General features: G+C 48.8%; 1 protein-coding gene across 1 annotated transcript; it reads left to right on the top strand.

Annotated features, from left to right (window-relative positions):
* The first annotated feature begins 822 nt into the window (after positions 1-822).
* LOC142920110 (uncharacterized) lies at positions 823-25,869 on the top strand. The gene is made up of 3 exons (XM_076062575.1): positions 823-858; positions 1,162-1,234; positions 24,574-25,869. The coding sequence occupies exon 3, from the start codon at positions 24,986-24,988 to the stop codon at positions 25,829-25,831; it is 846 nt and encodes a 281-aa protein (XP_075918690.1). The 5' UTR covers positions 823-858; positions 1,162-1,234; positions 24,574-24,985; the 3' UTR covers positions 25,832-25,869.
* The last annotated feature ends 437 nt before the right edge of the window (positions 25,870-26,306 follow it).

The following is a 26,306-nucleotide window of genomic DNA, read 5'->3' as shown; positions in this document are numbered from 1 at the left end:
ACACTGTACACACACACAGTGTACACAGACACAGTGTACACACACACAGTGTACACACAGTGTAAACACACACAGAGTAAACACACACAGTGTAAACACACACAGTGTACACACACAGAGTGTACACACACAGTGTACACACACACGCATTGTGTACACACACACACAGTGCACACACACATTGTGTACACACACATTATGTACACACATTGTGTACACACACAGTGTACACACACACAGTGTACACAGTGTACACAGTGTACACACACAGTGTACACACACAGTGTACACACACTGTGTACACACACACAGTGTACACACACACAGTGCACACACACAGTGCACACACACAGTGTACACACACAGTGTATACAAAATAATGTCCACGTTGTTGTTGTAGCTGAGCCCACGCACCCAAGGGAGGGAGCAATGAAAATGAATCTTAATCAACTTAAACTCCAATCCCGCTCTGTGACGTCACCTCTCAGCATTACCTCATCGGCATGAAACGCCAGGGGGAGGTGTACCTCGCTAGTGACGTCATGTCACCAAGGTATTACACCGCGCTCTTGAGCGTGACGTCACCTCCGCTTGTGTCACTGCCGATTGCGTTCCAGTGCCAATCCTTATTTGGGCAAAGCTACGCCCAGTGATAGCAACTGATTAACATAATTTATTCGTTAAAGCCGACGAGTTCATTGCCCACGACACATGGGAGGAGGCACATTAACATGATTTATTCTCTATTTAGTTACGGAGCTGCTCATTGTGGGAGGAGCGTGTATCGTTCCCCGGAATCGACGTCATGTCACCTGCTGCCGCGTGACGTCACGAGGTAACACTGCACTGAAATCCGAGGTGAGAACTTCTCATTGCGATTGTGGTTGTTGTGGTGGTGGTGGTTGTGGTGGTTGTTGTTTACCAAGGTAGAGCCTCGTTCTCTCGTAGGGATGTCAGTTGAGTAGCAGCGAGCATGGGAATCGATGTCCAGGTTGGAACTTTACAACGCGGGGCCTAGCCACGCGGGGCCTTGCCTCCTGCCCTCGCCTGATTGCATTCACTTTAATTATCTCGCTTAAGTTTAATTTGTCTTCACCCGGCTCGCCACTTTGTAACTTTTTTTATTGTAAATATTCACGCAGTTTTTATTTTTTTCACCAGGCCAAGCCCGCTTGAGCTGCTATACCGCTCTTGTTATCAGAAGCGACCTGCCCACAACAACAATAACAACAAGGTGGGACTTGATAATTGTTTTTTACCCTTTTATCCGGCAACAAAACTGACACCTTTTTTACAAGGAGTCATGTTCACATTGACCACAATACCTGCGGTCGGAACGCAAACACAAAACAACAACTCTGATAATGTATGTGGCACTGTCCTTTAAATTGATTGGTCCACACCCGAGACGGCTTTCTTTAGAGCCCTAGTCTCACGTTGGTGTTGGACCAGAAGACGCCAAAAAGAAAGTTGTCTCGGGTGTGGACCAATCAATTTCAAGGACAGTGCCAATACATTATCAGAGTTGTTGTCTTTTGTTTGCGTTCTGACCGAAGGTATTGTGGTCAATGTAAACATGACTCCTTGTAAAAAAGGTATCAGTTTTGTTGCCAGATAAAAGGGTAAAACCAATTATCATATTTTGTTACCGGCAAATGAGGTTTCCAATGATGCAATGACCTGTGCGTTGTGAATGACACAACGTTATGTTTTACATCTGCCGTTTAGCAGACTGCGCGCGCATATTGTGAATGTTACTGGGGTAGCCAGATATGCCTGTCGGATTTTAACCTTGAACCTCTGCAACAAATAGAGAATGTGCTACCACATTCTTGGTTCTTTCGGTAAAGTCACGTAGATAGAAAACAAAAATAAAGAAAAAATGCGTTTATTTTTATTATTTAAATCGTCATATTATTTTTTTCTTTAATGAAACATTTTAATTGACGTGACTCTTTAAATTTTGATTTAAAGCTTTCGTGACTGCAGTAATTCATATTCTTAGCTCTTTCGGTAAAAGTCACGTTGAAGGGAAACAATAAAATAATAATATATATAAAACAATACAAATTCTCACGACGTTTCGACCGTAACACAAACGGTCATCAGTTTGTGTTATGGTCGAAACGTCGTGAGAATTTTTATTGTTTTATATATATTTTATTGTTTCCCTTCAACGTGACTTGACGGAAAGAGCTAAGAATATGAATTTACGTGACTTGACGGAAAGAACCCAGAACATTAATTCCTGCAGTCGCGAACGTTTTGAGTCAAAATAGAATGCGCCACCACTCGGCTCGCCTCAATCTGCGTGGAGGCGTGGGGGTGGGGGTCAGCCTGAGAGAGTTTCTCACCGGCGCAGAACTTCCACTCAGAGGCTCCACGCAGCTTTGTGCGGAGCGACAGGCCAGGCAGCTCCCACACAGCGTGGTGCAGCTCGTTAACATTTATAGTCTTGCTTCTTTCGGTAAAGTCACGTAGATAGAAAATAACAAAAACAAGAAAATTGGAAAATAAATTGATGAAAAGATGCCCATTGGTCGACTGAGATGACTGTGCCCCCCACAGTGTACACACACACAGTGTACACACACACTGTACACACACACACACACAGTGCACACACAGTGCACACACACAGTGTACACACACACACAGTGCACACACACAGTGTACACACACACACAGTGCACACACACACAGTGTACACACACACTGTACACACACAGTGTGTACGTGTACACACACAGTGTGCACACACAGTGTACACACACACACACAGTGCACACACAGTGTACACACACACAGTGCACACACACAGTGTACACACACACTGTACACACACACAGTGTGTACGTGTACACACACAGTGTGCACACACAGTGTACACACACAGAGTGTACACAATAATTTCAGTTAATATATTTTGGTATACCCCTGTGAGCCATTCGGCTCTTGAATCAAGTGCAACCACAACAAACACAAACAAGAAACTCATCTTAAAGTGACTACTTTGTGTGACTCTGCAAACAGAAAATGCATGAAAAAAACAGCAAAATGTTCCTGAAAAAAGCACCGTACACCAACGCTGTGCTAAAAATCCCAGTGGGATGCAATGTCCACGTTGTTGATGCTGAGTTCAAGGGAGGGAGCAATGGAAAATGAATCTAAATCAACTTCAACTCCAACCCCGCTCTGTGACGTCACTACTCAGCATCACCTCATCGGCGTGAAACGCCAGGGGGAGGTGTCCCTCGCTAGTGACGTCATGTCACCAAGGTATTCACCCCACCGTCTACCGCGCCCTTGAGCGTGACGTCACCTCTGCCCTGGTCAACTTCCGTTATCTGTTCAAGTACAATCCTTATTTGGGTAAAGCTACGCCCGGTGACTGGCGGCTCATTAACATAATGTATTCGTGAAGGCCGTCGCGAGTTTATTGCGACGGGTTTCAGCACCCACGCCCCATCCCTCCACGTATGGGCCGGGCTCATTAACATAATTTATTTAAATTAAGACCCATAATAAAGGTTTTTGGGTTAGATCACGTTTATTTATAAATGTGTCGTAACCCTCCACTACCCGACACGGCCAATCAGCAAAAAAAAGTGTCACGTTGACAAAAAGACAAATAGTTCACTACTTTAGACACCGGTGTGTTGAAGAGTGAATCCATATTTACAGTTTGAGTACGACGTTTCGCTGGTAAATACATCCAGCATCATCGGGCAATTCGCTAGAATGGTAAAGCCCTCGCTTGCTCCCGGTTTTATATAGAGCAGCAGGGTGACGTCATCACTTAACTCATATCAGGTGCAGTGAATAGAGGCGGAGGGGGGGTATTGTAATTATATAATCGATTAGTAATCAGTCATTGGTTATGATTAGTAATGAGTTGTAGATTAGTAATTCTTTAAATCAAAATGTAATGTGTATTATTTAATAATACGCTTCCAGGCCGGACTAAGCCTGTAGCTGTCAGAGTGATTAAAGTTATTCTTGTTCCTCTCAATTTCAATGGATTCTCTAATTAGTCTTTGCCAGTAATAATTGGTTTTACACACCACTGCAACATTGTCAAAATCAATTGAGTGTCCTTGTTGACAAGCATGTTCTGCCACTGCCGACAGTTGTGTTTGACGTAATTTAATATTTCTCTGATGTTCTTTTAGTCTTATGCTGATGTTACGTCCCGTCTGTCCAATGTAGCAGCTGCCACATAAACAATTAATCCGATATAAACGTTCTGTTGATAATTTAGGTAATGCGTCTTTAGTGCAAGATACTAGTTTTTGAATTTTGTGTACTGTACCAAATCTTACTGTAATGTTTTGCTTTTGCAAAACACGGGCTAATTTGTCAGTTACTCCTGAGATATATGGAATTTTTATTGTTTTAACAATCTGGTCACTTTCAGCAGTATTGCTTTGCGATCGTGATTTGGCATTCAATGCTCTGTTAATTTGAGCATTATTGTAGCCATTCTGTCGTAGTGCGTCTTTAACGTGTTTAATCTTTCTCACTAGACTCTCACCATCTGACACTGTTTTAGCCCGATGTATGAGCCTCTTGATAAGAGCGGATTTCTGAGCTGGATGATGCGAATCTGCATTCAGATAGGCATCAGTGTGCGTTTGCTTTCTGTAAACGCTGTGTTATTTTACCGTTTAGGCCATGTCCAAGCAAAATATCTAGGAATGGGAGTGTATTATTCACCTCCATTTCCATGGTGAACTGGATGGCCGGGTTTTGTGCATTGAGATGATTTAGAAAATCATTAAGTGTATCTTTACCATGTGGCCAGACAACCAAAGTGTCATCCACATATCTAAACCAAAAGGATGGTTTTAATGTGCTCGAGGCAAGTGCTCTTATTTCAAAGTTTTCCATGTACAATTTTGCTATAGCAGGGGATAAAGGAGAACCGATTGCTGCTCCTTCCTTTTGTTTAAAAGAAATCCCCTCTCCATAAGAAATAAGTGTTATTTAAACAATGGCCAGCAAGTTTCGGAATATCTTTTGGTAAACCGGTATTCTTTACTAGTGTATCCAGTAATTTAAGCGATTCGTACACTGGAACCTTAGTGAATTGAGAAATCACATCAAAACTTACCAGAATATCAACAGGAGTAAGTTTAATATCTCTAATCACATTCACAAGATGTTCTGAATTATAAATAAATGCGATCTAACCCAAAAACCTTTATTATGAATAATATTGGTCGCGAAAGCCTACGTGTTAAACTGACTAACCTCTATGGGGAGGATACTTTTCTTAAAACCAGAAAATTGGAGAAGCTCCGCATTAAGTGGATGAAATTGATATCTTCACTGGCGTTCCTCAAAAGGTGCAGAGATTCAAAGGTAATACCAAACGCAGTTAAAATAACACATCACATGAAGTCTTCTAAAGCTAACCAAATACTACACAAAGCTATCGAATTATTATTAATAGAGAGAATACAGCACAATAGGAGTGAATTATCTTACATTTCGGAATCGCTAAAGCAGTTACACTTAGATATAAGCAATAGTGTATCTATGCATTATTGGAATATAATCGATAACATAACACAACAATCGGCTGATAATGTGTTTAAACTAACAAAAACTAACCAAATTCATAAATTTTCTAGACTACATAATAAACAAATCCCTACTGAAAACCAAAAAAAAAATTTAAAAACAAAACCGTACTGAACTTGACTAACACTATTAACCGGTGACATGGTCTCTATCCTTTCTAAAGGCCTTAACTTTGCCGTTACCCCACGCACAATTCCAGTGGATGAGATAATTGCTGAGGTAGAATCAGCAGTTCGACTCCTTCCACATAATGAGGCAGAGATGACTAGACATGAGGTTGCTAAAATAATTGAGAATAGCAAAGTTCCAAAAGTAAATATTAGCTCTAACGAGGCAAAAGCCCTAAGAGAGCTGCGTGTAAACAAGGATATCCAAATCCTAGCAGCTGATAAAGGCCGCACTACTGTAGTGATGTCACGAGCCGATTATGATAATAAAATTAGAAATTTACGAGAGGAAAGTACCTACATTAAAATTAAACGAGATCCAACTAATAGTTTAGAAAGTAAGACCACTGCAATAATTGCAAATTCATTAATCCCTAAAAATGAGCAATACCAAATTAAGCCAAAGGCCTCAAAACCACCTAGACTCTATGGGCTACCAAAGATTCATAAAATCGGCATCCCATTACGACCCATAGTCAGTACAATTGGCTCTGCCACATATCAATTAGCAAAATATATAACCAAACAAATACAGCCCTACATCGGTAGGACATCTTCATTCATAAAAAATTCAGAACATCTTGTGAATGTGATTAAAGATATTAAACTTACTCCTGATGATATTTTGGTAAGTTTTGATGTGATTTCTCTATTCACTAAGGTTCCAGTGGATGAATCGCTTAAATTACTTGATACACTAGTAAAGAATACCGGTTTACCAAAATATATTCCGAAACTTGCTGACCATTGTTTAAATAACACTTCTTATGTAGAGGGGATTTCTTTAAACAAAAGGAAGGAGCAGCAATGGGCTCTCCTTTATCCCCTGCTATAGCAAATTTGTACGTGGAAAACTTTGAAATAAGAGCACTTGCCTCGAGCACATTAAAACCATCTTTTTGGTTTAGATATGTGGATGACACTTTGGTTGTCTGGCCACATGGTAAAGATACACTTAATGATTTTCTAAATCATCTCAGTGCACAAAACCCGGCCATCCAGTTCACCATGGAAATGGACGTGAATAACACACTCCCGTTCCTAGATATTTTGCTTGGACATGGCCTAAACGGTAAAATATCACAGCGTTTACAGAAAGCAAACGCACACTGATGCCTATCTGAATGCAGATTCGCATCATCCTGCTCAGAAATCCTCTCTTATCAAGATGCTCATACATCGGGCTAAAACAGTGTCAGATGGTGAAAGTCTAGTGAGAGAGATCAAACATGTTAAAGACGCACTACGACAGAATGGCTACAATAATGCTCAAATTAACAGTGCACTGAATGCCAAATCACGATCGCAAAGCAATACTGCTGAAAGCGATCAGATTGTAAAAACAATAAAAATTCCATATATCTCAGGAGTAACTGACAAATTAGCCCGTGTTTTGCAAAAGCAAAACATTACAGTAAGATTTGGTACAGTACACAAAATAAATAAACTAGTATCTTGCACTAAAGACGCATTACCTAAATTATCAACAGAAGGTGTATATCGGATTAATTGTTTATGTGGCAGATGCTGTATTAGACAGACGGGACGTAACATCAGCATAAGACTAAAAGAACATCAAAGAAATATTAAATTATCTCAAACACAACTGTCGGCAGTGGCAGAACATGCTTGTCAACAAGGACACTCAATTGATTTTGATAACGTTGAAGTGTTGTGTAAAACTAATTATTACTGGCAAAGACTAATTAGAAAATCCATTGAAATTGAGAGGAATAGAAATAACTTTAATCGCTCTGACAGCTACAGGCTTAGTGCGGCTTGGAAGCGTATTATTAAATAATACATATTACAATTCCTTATTGGGAAAACACGTACTAATTAACGGATTACTAACGTAGCATATAATCACAATAACACACATTACAACTAATTACTAATCTACAACTCATTACTAATCATAACCATTGACTGATTACCAATCGATTATATAATTACAATACCCCCTCTCTGCCTCAAATCACTGCACTTGAAATGAGTTAAATGATGACGTCAGCCTGCTGCTACTCTATTTAAGACCGGGAGCAAGCGAGGGCTTTACCATTCTGGCGAATTTCCCGATGATGCTGGATGTAATTACCAGCGAAACGTCGTACTCAAACTCTAAATGTTGTGGATTCACTCTTCAACACACCGGTGGGCTAAAGTAGTGAACTATTTGTCTTTTGTCAACGTGACACTTTTTTGCTGATTGGCCGTGTCGGGTGGTGGAGGGTTACGACACATTTATAAATAACGCGATCTAACCCAAAAACCTTTTATGATGAATATACATTGTATTAAACCTATATTAGATCATAGCTACATTTCTACCCTACAACATACAAATCTACATTGTGCTAATGTTTCAATTCTACTTTTATTAACTCACACACTTACAAATATACTGTCTAGGACACATTTTCAAAGAAATATTTTCATGTACCCAGACAATATTTGCACGTGCCCACGTAAAAAAACCTGCAGACTGCATACGTAGCTACGACAATGCAAAGCAGCACACACAGCCATGCATTCAATAGCTTTTTACGTTTTGCGGGTTTCTCTCTAAGTTTATTCGGTTTCTATTTCAGCTTATTGGGGTTTTCAGTCTCCTAGTGAATGGGCAGTGATGAGTTTATGGGCAGTGATGAGTCTACGGGCGGTGCTTATCAGTTCTACGGAATCTGAGCCTCGCTCGCCCCACGTGATCGCCTATCCGCGCTATGTTTTCTGAAAGCATCAAGCTAAGGCCTCTGTCGCGATCACAGGCACGCGCGCAAGTCACCCGTCCGTGGTAGTGACACGGAACGTCGGACATAAGCGACCTCCTCTTTCACCAGCGCACTAGGAAACAGTTTCGTGTGTAACCTCATCAAGACCCCTCCCCCAGACACCTACAGGAGCTTTGCGCCGGTAAGTGGTGATGTTGGTGGTGGTGGTGATGTTGGTAGTGATGTTGGTGGTGGTGATGTTGGTGGTGATGTTGGTGGTGATGTTGGTGGTGATGTTGGTGGTGGTGATGTTGGTGGTGATGTTGGTGGTGATGTTGGTGGTGGTGGTGGTGATGTTGGTGGTGGGGATGTTGGTGGTGATGTTGGTGGTGGTGATGGTGGTGGTGATGTTGGTGGTGGTGGTGTTGGTGGTGGTGGTGATGTTGGTGGTGATGGTGGTGGTGATGGTGGTGGTGATGGTGGTGATGTTGATGGTGGTGGTGGTGATGGTGATGTTAGTGGTGGTGATGTTGGTGGTGATGTTGGTGGTGGTGGTGATGTTGGTGGTGGTGATGCTGGTGATGTTGATGGTGGTGGTGATGTTGTTGGTGGTGATGGTGGTGATGTTGGTGGTGGTGGTAGTGATGGTGGTGGTGATGTTGGTGGTGGTGATGTTGGTGGTGATGGTGATGTTGGTGGTGGTGGTGATGTTGGTGGTGGTGATGGTGGTGGTGATGGTGTTGGTGATGATGGTGGTGGTGATGGTGTTGATGTTGGTGGTGGTGATGGTGGTGGTGGTGGTGATGTTGGTGGTGTTGGTGGTGGTGGGGATGTTGGTGGTGATGTTGATGGTGGTGGTGATGTTGTTGGTGGTGGTGATGTTGGTGGTGGTGGTGATGTTGGTGGTGGTGGTGATGGTGGTGGTGTTGGTGGTGGTGATGTTGGTGGTGGTGGTGATGTTGGTGGTGATGTTGGTGGCGATATTGGTGGTGATGGTGATGTTGGTGGTGTTGGTGGTGGTGATGGTGGTGGTGGTGATGTTGGTGGTGATGTTGGTGGTGGTGGGGATGTTGGTGGTGATGTTGGTGGTGGTGGTGATGGTGGTGGGGATGTTGGTGGTGATGTTGGTGGTGGTGATGGTGGTGGTGATGTTGGTGGCGATGTTGGTGGTGGTGGTGTTGGTGGTGATGTTGGTGGTGGTGATGTTGGTGGTGATGTTGGTGGTAATGGGGATGTTGGTGGTGGTGGGGATGTTGGTGGTGATGTTGGTAGTGGTGATGTTGGTGGTGGTGATGGTGGGGGTGATGTTGGTGGGGATGTTGGTGGTGATGTTGGTGGTGATGGTGGTGGTGGTGATGTTGGTGGTGATGTTGGTGGTGGTGGGGATGTTAGTGGTGGTGATGTTGGTGGTGGTGATGTTGGTGGTGGTGATGGTGATGATGGTGGTGGTGCTGTTGGTGGTGGTGGTGATGTTGGTGGTGGTGATGTTGGTGGTGGTGATGTTGGTGGTGGTGGGGATGTTAGTGGTGGTGATGTTGGTGGTGGTAATGTTGGTGGTGTTGATGGTGATGTTGGTGGTGGTGATGGTGCTGTTGGTGGTGGTGATGTTGGTGATGGTGATCTTTGTGGTGGTGATGTTGGTGGTGGTGGTGATGTTGGTGGTGGTGATGTTGGTGGTGGTGATGGGGCTGTTGGTGGTGGTGGTGATGTTGGTGATGGTGATGTTTGTGGTGGTGATGTTGGTGGTGGTGATGTTGGTGGTGGTGATGTTGGTGGTGGTGATGGTGCTGTTGGTGGTGGTGATGTTGGTGGTGGTGGTGATGTTGGTGGTGATGTTGGTGGTGATGGTGATGTTGGTGGTGATGGTGATGTTGGTGGTGATGTTGGTGGTGGTGGTGGTGATGTTGGTGGTGGTGGGGATGTTGGTGGTGATGTTGGTGGTGGTGATGGTGGTGGTAGTGATGTTGGTGGTGGTGGTGTTGGTGGTGATGGTGGTGGTGGTGATGTTGGTGGTGATGTTGGTGGTGGTGATGTTGGTGGTGATGTTGGTGGTGGTGGGGATGTTGGTGGTGATGGTGGTGGTGGTGATGTTGGTGGTGATGTTGGTGGTGGTGGTAATGTTGGTGGTGTTGATGGTGATGTTGGTGGTGGTGATGGTGCTGTTGGTGGTGGTGGTGATGTTGGTGATGGTGATGTTTGTGGTGGTGATGTTGGTGGTGGTGGTGTTGGTGGTGGTGATGTTGGTGGTGGTGATGGTGCTGTTGGTGGTGGTGATGTTGGTGGTGGTGGTGATGTTGGTGGTGATGTTGGTGGTGGTGATGTTGGTGATGATGGTGATGTTGGTGGTGATGTTGGTGGTGGTGGTGGTGATGTTGGTGGTGGGATGTTGGTGGTGATGTTGGTGGTGGTGATGGTGGTGGTGGTGGTGATGTTGGTGGTGGTGGTGTTGGTGGTGGTGGTGATGTTGGTGGTGGTGATGTTGGTGGTGATGTTGGTGGTGGTGATGTTGGTGGTGATGTTGGTGGTGGTGGGGATGTTGGTGGTGATGTTGGTGGTGGTGATGTTGGTGGTGATGTTGGTGGTGGTGATGGTGGTGGTGATGTTGGTGGTGGTGGTGTTGGTGGTGGTGGTGGTGATGGTGGTGGTGATGTTGGTGGTGGTGATGTTGGTGGTGATGTTGGTGGTGGTGGGGATGTTGGTGGTGATGGTGGTGGTGGTGATGGTGGTGGTGATGTTGGTGGTGATGTTGGTGGTGGCGGGGATGTTGGTGGCGATGTTGGTGGTGGTGGTGTTGGTGGTGATGTTGGTGGTGGTGGGGATGTTGGTGGTGATGTTGGTGTTGGTGATGTTGGTGATGGTGGTGGTGATGTTGGTGGTGGTGGGAATGTTGGTGGTGATGTTGGTGGTGATGGTGGTGGTGGTGATGTTGGTGGTGATGTTGGTGGTGATGTTGGTGGTGGTGATGTTGGTGGTGGTGGTGATGTTGGTGGTGGTGATTGTGATGTTGGTGGTGGTGATGGTGCTGTTGGTGGTGGTGGTGATGTTGGTGGTGGTGATGTTGGTGGTGGTGAGGATGTTAGTGGTGGTGATGTTGGTGGTGGTGGTAATGTTGGTGGTGTTGATGGTGATGTTGGTGGTGGTGGTGGTGGTGTTGGTGGTGATGTTGGTTGTGGTGGTGGTGATGTTGGTGGTGATGTTGGTGGTGGTGATGTTGGTGGTGATGTTGGTGGTAATGGGGATGTTGGTGGTGGTGGGGATGTTGGTGGTGGTGATGGTGGTGGTGATGTTGGTGGCGATGTTGGTGGTGGTGGTGTTGGTGGTGATGTTGGTGGTGGTGGTGGTGATGTTGGTGGTGATGTTGGTGGTGGTGATGTTGGTGGTGATGTTGGTGGTAATGTGGATGTTGGTGGTGGTGGGGATGTTGGTGGTGATGTTGGTAGTGGTGATGTTGGTGGTGGTGATGGTGGGGGTGATGTTGGTGGGGATGTTGGTGGTGATGTTGGTGGTGATGGTGGTGGTGGTGATGTTGGTGGTGATGTTGGTGGTGGTGGGGATGTTAGTGGTGGTGATGTTGGTGGTGGTGATGTTGGTGGTGGTGATGGTGATGTTGGTGGTGGTGCTGTTGGTGGTGGTGGTGATGTTGGTGGTGGTGATGTTGGTGGTGGTGATGTTAGTGGTGGTGGGGATGTTAGTGGTGGTGATGTTGGTGGTGGTGATGTTAGTGGTGGTGGGGATGTTGGTGGTGATGGTGGTGGTGGTGATGGTGGTGGTCATGTTGGTGGTGATGTTGGTGGTGGCGGGGATGTTGGTGGCGATGTTGGTGGTGGTGGTGTTGGTGGTGATGTTGGTGGTGGTGGGGATGTTGGTGGTGATGTTGGTGTTGGTGATGTTGGTGATGGTGGTGGTGATGGTGGTGGTGGGAATGTTGGTGGTGATGTTGGTGGTGATGGTGGTGGTGGTGATGTTGGTGGTGATGTTGGTGGTGATGTTGGTGGTGGTGGTGATGTTGGTGGTGGTGATTGTGATGTTGGTGGTGGTGATTGTGATGTTGGTGGTGGTGATGGTGCTGTTGGTGGTGGTGGTGATGTTGGTGGTGGTGATGTTGGTGGTGGTGAGGATGTTAGTGGTGGTGATGTTGGTGGTGGTGGTAATGTTGGTGGTGTTGATGGTGATGTTGGTGGGGGTGATGGTGGTGTTGGTGGTGATGTTGGTGGTGGTGCTGTTGGTGGTGATGTTGGTGGTGGTGATGTTGGTGGTGATGTTGGTGGTAATGGGGATGTTGGTGGTGGTGGCGATGTTGGTGGTGGTGATGGTGGTGGTGATGTTGGTGGCGATGTTGGTGGTGGTGGTGTTGGTGGTGATGTTGGTGTTGGTGGTGGTGATGTTGGTGGTGATGTTGGTGGTGGTGATGTTGGTGGTGATGTTGGTGGTAATGGGGATGTTGGTGGTGGTGGGGATGTTGGTGGTGATGTTGGTAGTGGTGATGTTGGTGGTGGTGATGGTGGGGGTGATGTTGGTGGGGATGTTGGTGGTGATGTTGGTGGTGATGGTGGTGGTGGTGATGTTGGTGGTGATGTTGGTGGTGGTGGGGATTTTAGTGGTGGTGATGTTGGTGGTGGTGATGTTGGTGGTGGTGATGGTGATGTTGGTGGTGGTGCTGTTGGTGGTGGTGGTGATGTTGGTGGTGGTGATGTTGGTGGTGGTGATGTTAGTGGTGGTGGGGATGTTAGTGGTGGTGATGTTGGTGGTGGTAATGTTGGTGGTGTTGATGGTGATGTTGGTGGTGGTGATGGTGCTGTTGGTGGTGATGTTGGTGATGGTGATGTTTGTGGTGGTGATGTTGGTGGTGGTGGTGATGTTGGTGGTGGTGATGTTGGTGGTGGTGATGGTGCTGTTGGTGGTAGTGATGTTGGTGGTGGTGGTGATGTTGGTGGTGATGTTGGTGGTGGTGATGTTGGTGGTGATGTTGGTGGTGGTGGTGATGTTGGTGGTGGTGGGGATGTTGGTGGTGATGTTGGTGGTGGTGATGGTGGTGGTGATGTTGGTGGTGGTGGTGGTGGTGATGTTGGTGTGGTGGTGATGTTGGTGGTGGTGGTGGTGATGTTGGTGGTGATGTTGGTGGTGATGTTGGTGGTGGTGGGGATGTTGGTTGTGATGTTGGTGGTGGTGATGTTGGTGGTGATGTTGGTGGTGGTGTTATTGTTGGTGGTGTTGGTGGTGATGTTGGTGGTGGTGATGTTGGTGGTGATGTTGGTGGTAATGGGGATGTTGGTGGTGGTGGGGATGTTGGTGGTGGTGATGGTGGTGGTGATGTTGGTGGCGATGTTGGTGGTGGTGGTGGTGTTGGTGGTGATGTTGGTGGTGGTGATGTTGGTGGTGATGTTGGTGGTGGTGATGTTGGTGGTGATGTTGGTGGTAATGGGGATGTTGGTGGTGGTGGGGATGTTGGTGGTTATGTTGGTAGTGGTGATGTTGTTGGTGGTGATGGTGGGGGTGATGTTGGTGGGGATGTTGGTGGTGATGTTGGTGGTGATGGTGGTGGTGGTGATGTTGGTGGTGGTGGGGATGTTAGTGGTGGTGATGTTGGTGGTGGTGATGTTGGTGGTGGTGATGGTGATGTTGGTGGTGGTGCTGTTGGTGGTGGTGATGTTGGTGATGGTGATGTTGGTGGTGGTGATGCTGTTGGTGGTGGGGATGTTAGTGGTGGTGATGTTGGTGGTGGTAATGTTGGTGGTGTTGATGGTGATGTTGGTGGTGGTGATGGTGCTGTTGGTGGTGGTGGTGATGTTGGTGATGGTGATGTTTGTGGTGGTGATGTTGGTGGTGGTGGTGATGGTGATGTTGGTGGTGGTGATGGTGCTGTTGGTGGTGGTGATGTTGGTGGTGGTGGTGATGTTGGTGGTGATGTTGGTGGTGGTGATGTTGGTGGTGATGTTGGTGGTGGTGGTGATGTTGGTGGTGGTGGGGATGTTGGTGGTGATGTTGGTGATGGTGGTGGTGATGTTGGTGGTGGTGGTGGTGTTGGTGGTGGTGGTGATGTTGGTGGTGGTGGTGATGTTGGTGGTGATGTTGGTGGTGATGTTGGTGGGGATGTTGGTTGTGATGTTGGTGGTGATGTTGGTGGTGATGTTGGTGGTGGTGTTATTGTTGGTGGTGTTGATGGTGATGTTGGTGGTGGTGATGGTGGTGGTGGTGATGTTGGTGGTGGTGATGTTGGTGGTGGTGATGTTGGTGGTGGTGGTAATGTTGGTGGTGTTGATGGTGATGTTGGTGGTGGTGATGGGGCTGTTGGTGGTGGTGGTGATGTTGGTGATGGTGATGTTTGTGGTGGTGATGTTGGTGGTGGTGATGTTGGTGGTGGTGATGGTGCTGTTGGTGGTGGTGATGTTGGTGGTGGTGGTGATGTTGGTGGTGGTGATGTTGGTGGTGATGGTGATGTTGGTGGTGATGTTGGTGGTGGTGGTGGTGGTGGTGGTGATGTTGGTGGTGGTGGGGATGTTGGTGGTGATGTTGGTGGTGGTGATGGTGGTGGTAGTGATGGTGGTGTTGGTGGTGATGGTGGTGGTGGTGATGTTGGTGGTGATGTTGGTGGTGGTGATGTTGGTGGTGATGTTGGTGGTGGTGGGGATGTTGGTGGTGATGGTGGTGATGTTGGTGGTGATGTTGGTGGTGGTGGTGGTAATGTTGGTGGTGTTGATGGTGATGTTGGTGGTGGTGATGGTGCTGTTGGTGGTGGTGGTGATGTTGGTGATGGTGATGTTTGTGGTGGTGATGTTGGTGGTGGTGGTGTTGGTGGTGGTGATGTTGGTGGTGGTGATGGTGCTGTTGGTGGTGGTGATGTTGGTGGTGGTGGTGATGTTGGTGGTGATGTTGGTGGTGGTGATGTTGGTGATGATGGTGATGTTGGTGGTGGTGGTGGTGATGTTGGTGGTGGGGATGTTGGTGGTGATGTTGGTGGTGGTGATGGTGGTGGTGGTGGTGATGTTGGTGGTGGTGGTGTTGGTGGTGGTGGTGATGTTGGTGGTGGTGATGTTGGTGGTGATGTTGGTGGTGATGTTGGTGGTGGGTGGGATGTTGGTGGTGATGTTGGTGGTGGTGATGTTGGTGGTGATGTTGGTGGTGGTGATGGTGGTGGTGATGTTGGTGGTGGTGGTGTTGGTGGTGGTGGTGATGGTGGTGGTGATGTTGGTGGTGGTGATGTTGGTTGTGATGTTGGTGGTGGTGGGGATGTTGGTGGTGATGGTGGTGGTGGTGATGGTATTGGTGATGTTGGTGGTGATGTTGGTGGTGGCGGGGATGTTGGTGGCGATGTTGGTGGTGGTGGTGTTGATGTTGGTGGTGGTGGGGATGTTGGTGGTGATGTTGGTGTTGGTGATGTTGGTGATGGTGGTGGTGATGTTGGTGGTGGTGGGAATGTTGGTGGTGATGTTGGTGGTGATGGTGGTGGTGGTGATGTTGGTGGTGATGTTGGTGGTGATGGTGGTGGTGATGTTGGTGGTGGTGGTGATGTTGGTGGTGGTGATTGTGATGTTGGTGGTGGTGATTGTGCTGTTGGTGGTGGTGGTGGTGATGTTGGTGGTGGTGATGTTGGTGGTGGTGAGGATGTTAGTGGTGGTGATGTTGGTGGTGGTGGTAATGTTGGTGGTGTTGATGGTGATGTTGGTGGTGGTGATGGTGCTGTTGATGGTGGTGGTGATGTTGGTGATGGTGATGTTTGTGGTGGTGATGTTGGTGGTGGTGGTGGTGATGATGGTGGTGGTGATGTTGGTGGTGGTGATGGTGCTGTTGGTGGTGGTGATGTTGGTGGTGATGTTGGTGGTGGTGATGTTGGTGGTGATGGTGATGTTGGTTGTAATGTTGGTGGTGGTGATGGTGGTGGTGATGTTGGTGGTGGTGGGGATGTTGGTGGTGATGGTGGTGGTGATGGTGGTGGTGGTGATGTTGGTGGTGTTGGTGGTGGTGGTGATGTTGGTGGTAGTGATGTTGGTGGGGATGTTGGTGGTGATGTTGGTGGTGGTGGTGATGTTGGTGGTGGTGGGGATGTTGGTGGTGATGTTGGTGATGGTGGTGGTGATGTTGGTGGTGGTGGTGGTGTTGGTGGTGGTGGTGATGTTGGTGGTGGTGGTGATGTTGGTGGTGATGTTGGTGGTGATGTTGGTGGTGGTGGGGATGTTGGTTGTGATGTTGGTGGTGGTGATGTTGGTGATGATGTTGGTGGTGGTGTTATTGTTGGTGGTGTTGATGGTGATGTTGGTGGTGGTGATGGTGGTGGTGGTGATGTTGGTGGTGGTGATGTTGGTGGTGGTGGGTATGTTAGTGGTGGTGATGTTGGTGGTGGTGGTAATGTTGGTGGTGTTGATGGTGATGTTGGTGGTGGTGATGGGGCTGTTGGTGGTGGTGGTGGTGATGTTGGTGATGGTGATGTTTGTGGTGGTGATGTTGGTGGTGGTGATGTTGGTGGTGGTGATGTTGGTGGTGGTGATGGTGCTGTTGGTGGTGGTGATGTTGGTGGTGGTGGTGATGTTGGTGGTGATGTTGGTGGTGGTGATGTTGGTGGTGATGGTGATGTTGGTGGTGATGTTGGTGGTGGTGATGTTGGTGGTGGTGGGGATGTTGGTGGTGATGTTGGTGGTGATGGTGGTGGTAGTGATGGTGGTGGTGTTGGTGGTGATGGTGGTGGTGGTGATGTTGGTGGTGATGTTGGTGGTGGTGATGTTGGTGGTGATGTTGGTCGTGGTGGGGATGTTGGTGGTGATGGTGGTGATGTTGGTGGTGATGTTGGTGGTGGTGGTAATGTTGGTGGTGTTGATGGTGATGTTGGTGGTGGTGATGGTGCTGTTGGTGGTGGTGATGTTGGTGATGGTGATGTTTGTGGTGGTGATGTTGGTGGTGGTGGTGTTGGTGGTGGTGATGTTGGTGGTGGTGATGGTGCTGTTGGTGGTGGTGATGTTGGTGGTGGTGGTGATGTTGGTGGTGGTGATGTTGGTGATGATGGTGATGTTGGTGGTGATGTTGGTGGTGGTGGTGGTGATGTTGGTGGTGGGGATGTTGGTGGTGATGTTGGTGGTGGTGGTGGTGGTGATGTTGGTGGTGGTGGTGTTGGTGGTGGTGGTGATGTTGGTGGTGGTGATGTTGGTGGTGATGTTGGTGGTGATGTTGGTGGTGGGTGGGATGTTGGTGGTGATGTTGGTGGTGGTGATGTTGGTGGTGATGTTGGTGGTGATGTTGGTGGTAGTGATGGTGGTGGTGATGTTGGTGGTGGTGTTGGTGGTGGTGGTGATGGTGGTGGTGATGTTGGTGGTGGTGATGTTGGTTGTGATGTTGGTGGTGGTGGGGATGTTGGTGGTGATGGTGGTGGTGGTGATGGTGGTGGTGATGTTGGTGGTGATGTTGGTGGTGGCGGGGATGTTGGTGGCGATGTTGGTGGTGTTGGTGGTGATGTTGGTGGTGGTGGGGATGTTGGTGGTGATGTTGGTGATGTTGGTGATGGTGGTGGTGATGTTGGTGGTGGTGGGAATGTTGGTGGTGATGTTGGTGGTGATGGTGGTGGTGGTGATGTTGGTGGTGATGTTGGTGGTGATGGTGGTGGTGATGTTGGTGGTGGTGGTGATGTTGGTGGTGGTGATTGTGATGTTGGTGGTGATTGTGCTGTTGGTGGTGGTGGTGATGTTGGTGGTGGTGATGTTGGTGGTGGTGAGGATGTTAGTGGTGGTGATGTTGGTGGTGGTGGTAATGTTGGTGGTGTTGATGGTGATGTTGGTGGTGGTGATGGTGCTGTTGATGGTGGTGGTGATGATGGTGATGTTTGTGGTGGTGATGTTGGTGGTGGTGGTGGTGATGTTGGTGGTGGTGATGTTGGTGGTGGTGATGGTGCTGTTGGTGGTGGTGATGTTGGTGGTGGTGATGTTGGTGGTGATGTTGGTGGTGGTGATGTTGGTGGTGATGGTGATGTTGGTTGTAATGTTGGTGGTGGTGATGGTGGTGGTGATGTTGGTGGTGGTGGGGATGTTGGTGGTGATGGTGGTGGTGGTGATGTTGGTGGTGTTGGTGGTGGTGGTGATGTTGGTGGTAGTGATGTTGGTGGTGGTGGGGATGTTGGTGGTGATGTTGGTGGTGGTGATGGTGGTCGTGATGTTGGTGGTGATGTTGGTGGTGGTGGGGATGTTGGTGGTGATGTTGGTGGTGGTGGTGGTGTTGGTGGTGGTGGTGATGTTGGTGGTGGTGGTGATGTTGGTGGTGATGGTGGTGGTGGTGATGTTGGTGGTGATGTTGGTGGTGGTGGGGATGTTGGTGGTGGTGATGTTGGTGGTGGTGATGTTGGTGGTGGTGGTGATGTTGGTGGTGGTGGTGATGTTGGTGGTGGTAGGGATGTTAGTGGTGGTGATGTTGGTGGTGGTGGTGATGTTGGTGGTGGGGATGTTGGTGGTGGTGGGGATGTTGGTGGTGATGTTGGTGGTGGTGTTGGTGGTGGTTGTGATGTTGGTGGTGGTGGTGATGTTGGTGGTGGTGATGGTGCTGTTGGTGGTGGTGATGTTGGTGGTGATGTTGGTGATGTTGGTGGTGGTGGGGATGTTGGTGGTGATGTTGTTGGTGATGTTGGTGATGTTGGTGGTGGTGGTGGTGATGTTGGTGTTGGTGGTGATGTTGGTGGTGGTGATGTTGGTGGTGATGTTGGTGGTGGTGGGGATGTTGGTGGTGATGTTGGTGGTGGTGGTGATGGTGGTGGTGATGTTGGTGGTGATGTTGGTGGTGGTGGGGATGTTGGTGGTGATGTTGGTGGTGGTGGTGTTGGTGGTGGTGGTGATATTGGTGGTGGTGATGTTGGTGGTGATGTTGGTGGTGGTGATGTTGGTGGTGATGTTGGTGGTGGTGGGGATGTTGGTGGTGATGTTGGTGATGGTCATGTTGGTGGTGGTGATGGTGGTGGTGATGTTGGTGGTGGTGGGGATGTTGGTGGTGATGTTGGTGGTGGTGATGGTGGTGGTGATGTTGGTGGTGATGTTGGTGGTGGTGGTGATGTTGGTGGTGTTGGTGGTGGTGGTGATGTTGGTGGTAGTGATGTTGGTGGTGGTGGGGATGTTGGTGGTGATGTTGGTGGTGGTGATGGTGGTGGTGATGTTGGTGGTGATGTTGGTGGTGGTGGGGATGTTGGTGGTGATGTTGGTGGTGGTGGTGGTGTTGGTGGTGGTGGTGATGTTGGTGGTGGTGGTGATGTTGGTGGTGATGGTGGTGGTGGTGATGTTGGTGGTGATGTTGGTGGTGGTGGGGATGTTGGTGGTGATGTTGGTGGTGGTGATGTTGGTGGTGGTGATGTTGGTGGTGATGTTTGTGGTGGTGGGGATGTTAGTGGTGGTGATGTTGGTGGTGGTGGTGATGTTGGTGGGGATGTTGGTGGTGGTGGGGATGTTGGTGGTGATGTTGGTGGTGATGTTGGTGGTGGTGGTGTTGGTGGTGGTTGTGATGTTGGTGGTGGTGGTGGTGATGTTGGTGGTGGTGATGGTGCTGTTGGTGGTGGTGATGTTGGTGGTGGTGGTGATGTTGGTGATGTTGGTGGTGGTGGGGATGTTGGTGGTGATGTTGGTGGTGGTGATGTTGGTGGTGGTGGTGGTGATGTTGGTGTTGGTGGTGATGTTGGTGGTGGTGATGTTGGTGGTGATGTTGGTGGTGGTGGGGATGTTGGTGGTGATGTTGGTGGTGGTGATGGTGGTGGTGATGTTGGTGGTGATGTTGGTGGTGGTGGTGATGTTGGTGGTGGTGGTGTTGGTGGTGGTGGTGATATTGGTGGTGGTGATGTTGGTGGTGATGTTGGTGGTGGTGATGTTGATGGTGATGTTGGTGGTGGTGGGGATGTTGGTGGTGATGTTTGTGGTGATGTTGGTGATGGTGATGTTGGTGGTGGTGATGGTGGTGATGTTGGTTGTGGTGGGGATGTTGGTGGTGATGTTGGTGGTGGTGATGGTGGTGGTGATGTTGGTGGTGATGTTGGTGGTGGTGGTGATGTTGGTGGTGGTCGGGATGTTAGTGGTGGTGATGTTGGTGGTGGTGGTGATGTTGGTGGTGGTGATGGTGACGTTGGTGGTGATGTGGGTGGTGGTGATGTTGGTGGTGATGTTGGTGGTGTTGATGGTGATGTTGGTGGTGGTGATGGTGCTGTTGGTGGTGGTGGTGATGTTGGTGATGGTGATGTTTGTGGTGGTGATGTTGGTAGTGGTGATGTTGGTGGTGGTGATGTTTGTGGTGGTGATGGTGCTGTTGGTGGTGGTGATGTTGGTGGTGGTCGGGATGTTAGTGGTGATGATGTTGGTGGTGGTGGTGATGTTGGTGGTGGTGATGGTGATGTTGGTGGTGATGTTGGTCGTGATGTTGGTGTTGGTGGTGATGTTGGTGGTGGTGATGTTGGTGGTGGTGATGGTGCTGTTGGTGGTGGTGGTGATGTTGGTGGTGGTGATGTTTGTGGTGGTGATGTTGGTGGTGGTGATGTTTGTGGTGGTGATGTTTGTGGTGGTGATGGTGCTGTTGGTGGTGGTGATGTTGGTGGTGGTGATGCTGGTGGTGGTGACGGTGGTGGTGATGCTGGTGGTGGTGGTGGTGATGTTGGTGGTGATGGTGGTGGATGGAGCGTTTGTGTGCACTAATATAAATTACGGTGTCAAAAATCATTACGTGAAAGGATTTGGCCTTTAAAAGGTAGCAAATCATTTATTTGCAAGGCAATTTTAACAAATTGCACGAACATGAACCATTCAAAAACGTGTCATAACGTGATTGATCAAACATCACGAAAACGTCTGAGGCCTGCGCCCAGAACACTTACCGCACTCCCGGTCAAAGTGCGCCGTCTAATCTGGGAAACGGGGGCATTACAGGAGCAAGGTAAAATTTAATTTAACAACAACAACAATAATAATATTTGGACAAGTTCGGCAGGCCGGATTAGGAATCCCAACTGGCCGTCCTTTGCCCACGTCTGGCCCAAAGCGTGTAGAGACGGCGCTACGGGATCGCTTCATGACGCAGGAGCGAAGTGTGACGTGGCCCTTGCAGTACCGTGAGCGACTCACGAGGGGGGTGCCCTTCACCCCGCAGCTGATAGACCACGGCTGAGGTTGATGACGGACCGGTTGAGGCTCACGGCGTTCCTCTGAGGCCGAATGAATCAGCCTCGCCCCCTCCGCTGCACTCCGGGCTCTCACGTAATGCATCCTGTACACGTGAGACTATGCACGATATCGAATCGAACGTCTCTGAATATGGATTCAACTGTCGCCGGTTCCAACGTGCAAGCCTCATCTCCCCTCTTACACTAGGCACCGCCTCCGTGCGCTCTGCGCTGCAGGAGCCGAAGCTTTCTGATCGAAGCAGCGAGTTGACCTTGTCCTTGTGTAGAGGTCAACCCTCGATTCGTCTTTTGCTTCGCCTTCTCCTCTTGCTGCCTCCAAGATCTGGAACTTACTTCCCTCAACCAGCTGTCCACGTCCAAGCTAAATACATTTCCTCCTCTTCTCTGCCTATGGCCGTCTCTCTCTTAAAATACCGGACAAATATCACGCCTCGTTGTTACCGGTTAGGTGCACGCGTCTGTTGTGGTATAGCGTCGTGAGATTCGGTTGCATGTAGATGCTCTCTAAATTAAAAATCGTGTTAACTTATTCTGTACAAGCTCCACCACTGTCGTCATGTATAATTATCACACACACACCACTCGCGCTATTCGCCACGGCAGAGTTAATTGTGTAGGCAATGTCACAACAGTAGCACAGCTACCGACCTCACCTACAAAGAGTGCAATATACCTAGGAGCTGATATAATTAGTCGATTAAGTGAATTGACCAAACTTATAACTTTTGTGTGCATGTATGTTGTTGAACTTCTTTCACGCTGTGCGGTAGTTAACCGTGCCAATCAGAGATGTGGGGGAAGGACGAAAGACTAAACACAAAGCAGTTAAATTTTGATTTAAAGGTTTCGTGACTACAGTAATTCAAATTCTTAGCTATTTCGGTAAAGCCACGTTGAAGGGAAACAATAAAATAATAAAATATATATAAAACAATAAAAATCATGATGACCGTTTGTGTTATGGTCGAAACGTCGTGATAATTTTTATTGTTTTATATATATTTTATTATTTTATTGTTTCCCTTCAACGTGACTTTACCGAAAGAGCTAAGAACACAAAAAGCAGTACTAAAGAAATGAGTTTGAAATCTAGATGTGAATGTGCATAGCTCCAGTGGCTTCCTAATATGGTAATAAAAAGTATTCCAGGCGGCTGCAGAAACACACTTGACAGCGTGCGACGCCGTGACCGTCTTTGTTCGGTGGCTGAGCCAAAAGGCACTGCGAGGGTGACCGCAGTTTGCGTGAAGGTTCCTTAACCAGAGGAACGCGTGGTCAGTAACTCGGGTGGATTAAAAAACAGCGACCATTTCAGCGTCGCGCTTCCCGAAGGTAGGAAACCCCCTACAAGCCACGCCCAGCATGATACAACTGATTATGCCGCGCCCATAACCTCCCATCCAGTGGCACATATGCGGACAATTTTTTTAAAAAACCAATTGTTATCCAATTTGTCGAGTAATGAAACCGATATATTTGGTTGAGTGATCGACGACTTGAGAAATATGATGATATCCCAGCTCTAATTATAACTGCAGTTATTTAAGAGATGGCCAAAGCAAAATTCATCACCCCAATTCATGACACAAATTTATAAATTCTGATATATGAAATATTTTACTTAATTAAAACCATGCGATATTATTTATTTCGTTATTGAGCTGCGTGAATTGTAAAACATGCACTCCATTGATTTAAAATATCCATTTAAAAATTGTATCCTTTTAGCAACTTGATCAAAACCTATTTGCGATTTGGCATCTTCATGAGATCAAAGATGAATCGGCCCACTTTGAAACACAAGCAAAATGAATATCTGAATATGAATGGCGTGACCAAATTAAACATATCCTGGATCGTTTTGGTGAACGCTACACTAACAACAATACTCATTTCTATACAACGTCTGGCTCGCGTGATTACTCTGTGTGGTTCATAAGGTGGGGCGTGTGCTGCTTTGATGATGGCAATTCAACCCCCGACCCACCACCCTCCCCAACAACTCGCTCCAACCATTCTGCGGTCATGATTTGGGACTGTGATTCCATTTGCAAGTAAACTCACATTTTAACAACGAGGGTTTGAAAGCATTAAGCATTAAGATCTGTCTGCATGTCTGCTCTGTTGTAAAGATGATCCAATATGAACACAATTGTAATACAACAGCTCTGTTGCTGTTAGGGACCATACAATGTTGAAAACTGGCCACAATTGATTAAACGGCCCACTCATGGTCCAGAGCAGAACTCGGTACCACCTAAGTTAGCAAAACTTCAGTTGTACCCATTTATTTGAATGGAAAATGAAAGTAAATTACTTGATAGTCTCACTCATTGAATTTGTTTATCACTGGCCACGTAGAGAAATTGCAACTGCTCAATTTAGGCCACCTCACGTGGTACCGACAAAGGAGACATCTCATGGGCTATGGAAAAATAAGAATAGGTTGTATCCTTTCTGGCAATAAAACAGATCTTAAGATTCATTGAAGAAGGTTTCTGTTTGGTGTTTGAACATCTAAACACCCATTTTGTTGCCAAAAAAGGATCAAATCTATTCTTATTTTGTCATACTTTGATACCGGCAAAACGGTCTCATTTTGAAGCGTCTCTTGGACTATTGGATGGGGAGAAATAAACCGGCGCTAAAAGTCAGTGCCAACCTCTCCTGTCGTGCCCAGTGACGTCATCACGGGCGAAGTTCACCGCGCGAAGTCAAACGCCGCTCGAAACGCAAAATCATCGCTCGGTGAACATTTCCGAGGACAAACAAACGCATGCCAGGAACCGTGTGAGTTTGTGTTTCTTGTTTCCTCTGCGCAATGTGGGGGAGGGCTTCATCCAGCAGTGGATTGACAAAAGCGCTGTATGTATACTGCACAGGCTACGCTAACGTCACATTTAGGCCCATGGACCGAACAAACGCGTCTCTCTTTCTCCATCCGTCTCCACTCTCTCTCTCTCTTCCTCTCTTCACTGTTGGCCTGTAGGTTTGGGCCGAGCGAGTTCCTGCCGGGGTTTTGGCTTTTCAGGAGCTGATTCCCCCCGTGGCTTTGTCGGCACGAGGCGACCGCGCGGAGTGTCAAGGGCTCCACCGGGCCCCAAGGTGCTGCCCCAGCACCACCGTAGTAGCCAAACCACCGGTGCTCGGCATGGCCTGTATGAAGGTCCTGCTGGACCTCATGTTGCGCACGGGGTACAGCATCGTCCAGGAGAACGGACAGAGGAAGTTCGGACCGCCGCCCGACTGGCAGGGGCCCCCTCCCGCCCATGGCTGCGAGGTGTTTCTGGGGAGGATCCCGCGCGACCTCTACGAGGATGAGCTGGTGCCCGTGCTGGAGATGGTGGGGAAGCTCTACCAACTCCGCCTCATGATGGATTATAGCGGAGAGACCCGCGGCTATGCGTTCGCTACCTACGCGACGCTCGCCCAAGCCACGGATGCCGTCAAGAAACTCGACAAATTCGAGCATTGGAGTCTGCTTCAGCGTGGACAATCGCCGCCTCTTCATTGGGGGGCTGCCAAAGGACAAGAAGCGAGCGGAGGTGATGATGGCGATGAGCTGTGCCACGGAGGGCGCGGTGGACGTCACAATGAGCATCTGTTGCTGGGACATAACCCTCAACCGAGGCTACGCGTTCATCGAGTACAGGAGCCATCGCGCGGCCGCCATAGCCCGGAGCAAACTCCTTCGAATCAACTTGCAGCTATGGGGCCGGACCATCAAGGTGGACTGGGCCATCCCGGAACGGGTGGCTGCGGCCGCGGCGGTGGAGATGGAGGCGGCGGTGCCAGACCTGCTGCAGCCGGAGTGCACGGGCACCGGCAAAGCCACACACAGCCAATTTGGGGGCTGGGGGGCACGCCCGCAGCTGTGGTGGGTACCTCACCACCTGCGGCCCATGCCCATTGCTCTCGAGGCGCTGCCGGAGGCGGCCATGCTGTCGTGGGAGGTGCGGCTGCGGATGCTGTGCCGGACCGCTGGCATCAGCTACCCAAGCTTCGAGCTGCACGCTTACTCGGGGCCCGGGATGCCCGCGGGCCTCCTCTATAAGGTGTCAGTTCCCGGGATGGGAGAAGGCACCGGCATCTTCCCCGCATTTCTGAGCTCCAGCGAGGAGGGAGCACGGCAGGTGGCGTGTCAGCACGTCTACAACATCCTCACCAAAGCGAATCCTCTGAGAATGTGCCCAGCCCCTGCCGCGACACCGCCTCCCAGCTGCCTCTTCCAGGACCTCTATGCGTAACCCGGCTCCTTCCCCGTGACCCAGCCGCCGGTCGCCACGTGCTGTACCTGCAGGTACAGCACAGGTTACACGAGAGGGCGTGGCCGGAGGCGTGGCTAGGCCCCGCCTCCGGCCACGCCCTCTCGTGGAACCTTTCGAGCAGGTGACCGGAGTAACTCGGCTAGCCCCACCTGTTGCCTTTGCCCCAGATGCGCCTCCTTCCCTGATTGGTTGTTACCTCTGTGGCCGTACCGTGAAGCCCTTGCCAGGCCAGCGGGTGTCACCCTGTCATGCCAGCAGGTGTCACCCTGTGATGTCAGCAGGTGTCACCCTGTGATGTCAGCAGGTGTCACCCTGTCATGTCAGCATGTCACCCTGTGATGTCAGCAGGTGTCACCCTGTGATGTCAGCAGGTGTCACCCTGTCATGTCAGCAGGTGTCACCCTGTGAAGTCAGCAGGTGTCACCCTGTGATGTCAGCAGGTGTCACCCTGTCA

Source organism: Petromyzon marinus, unplaced genomic scaffold (assembly GCF_048934315.1).
Source record: "Petromyzon marinus isolate PM22_M1 ecotype Great Lakes invasive population unplaced genomic scaffold, UKy_Petmar_22M1.pri1.0 PM_G_Scaffold_67, whole genome shotgun sequence".
Classification (NCBI taxonomy): Eukaryota; Metazoa; Chordata; class Hyperoartia; order Petromyzontiformes; family Petromyzontidae; genus Petromyzon; species Petromyzon marinus.
Note: the sequence above shows the minus strand (reverse complement) of the source record. Positions and strands in the feature narration are given on the sequence as shown.

What these genes read in the sequence shown, in the direction of transcription:
- LOC142920110 (XM_076062575.1), top strand. Translation starts at nt 24,986, where the DNA reads ATGCGTTCGCTACCTACGCGACGCTCGCCCAAGCCACGGATGCCGTCA.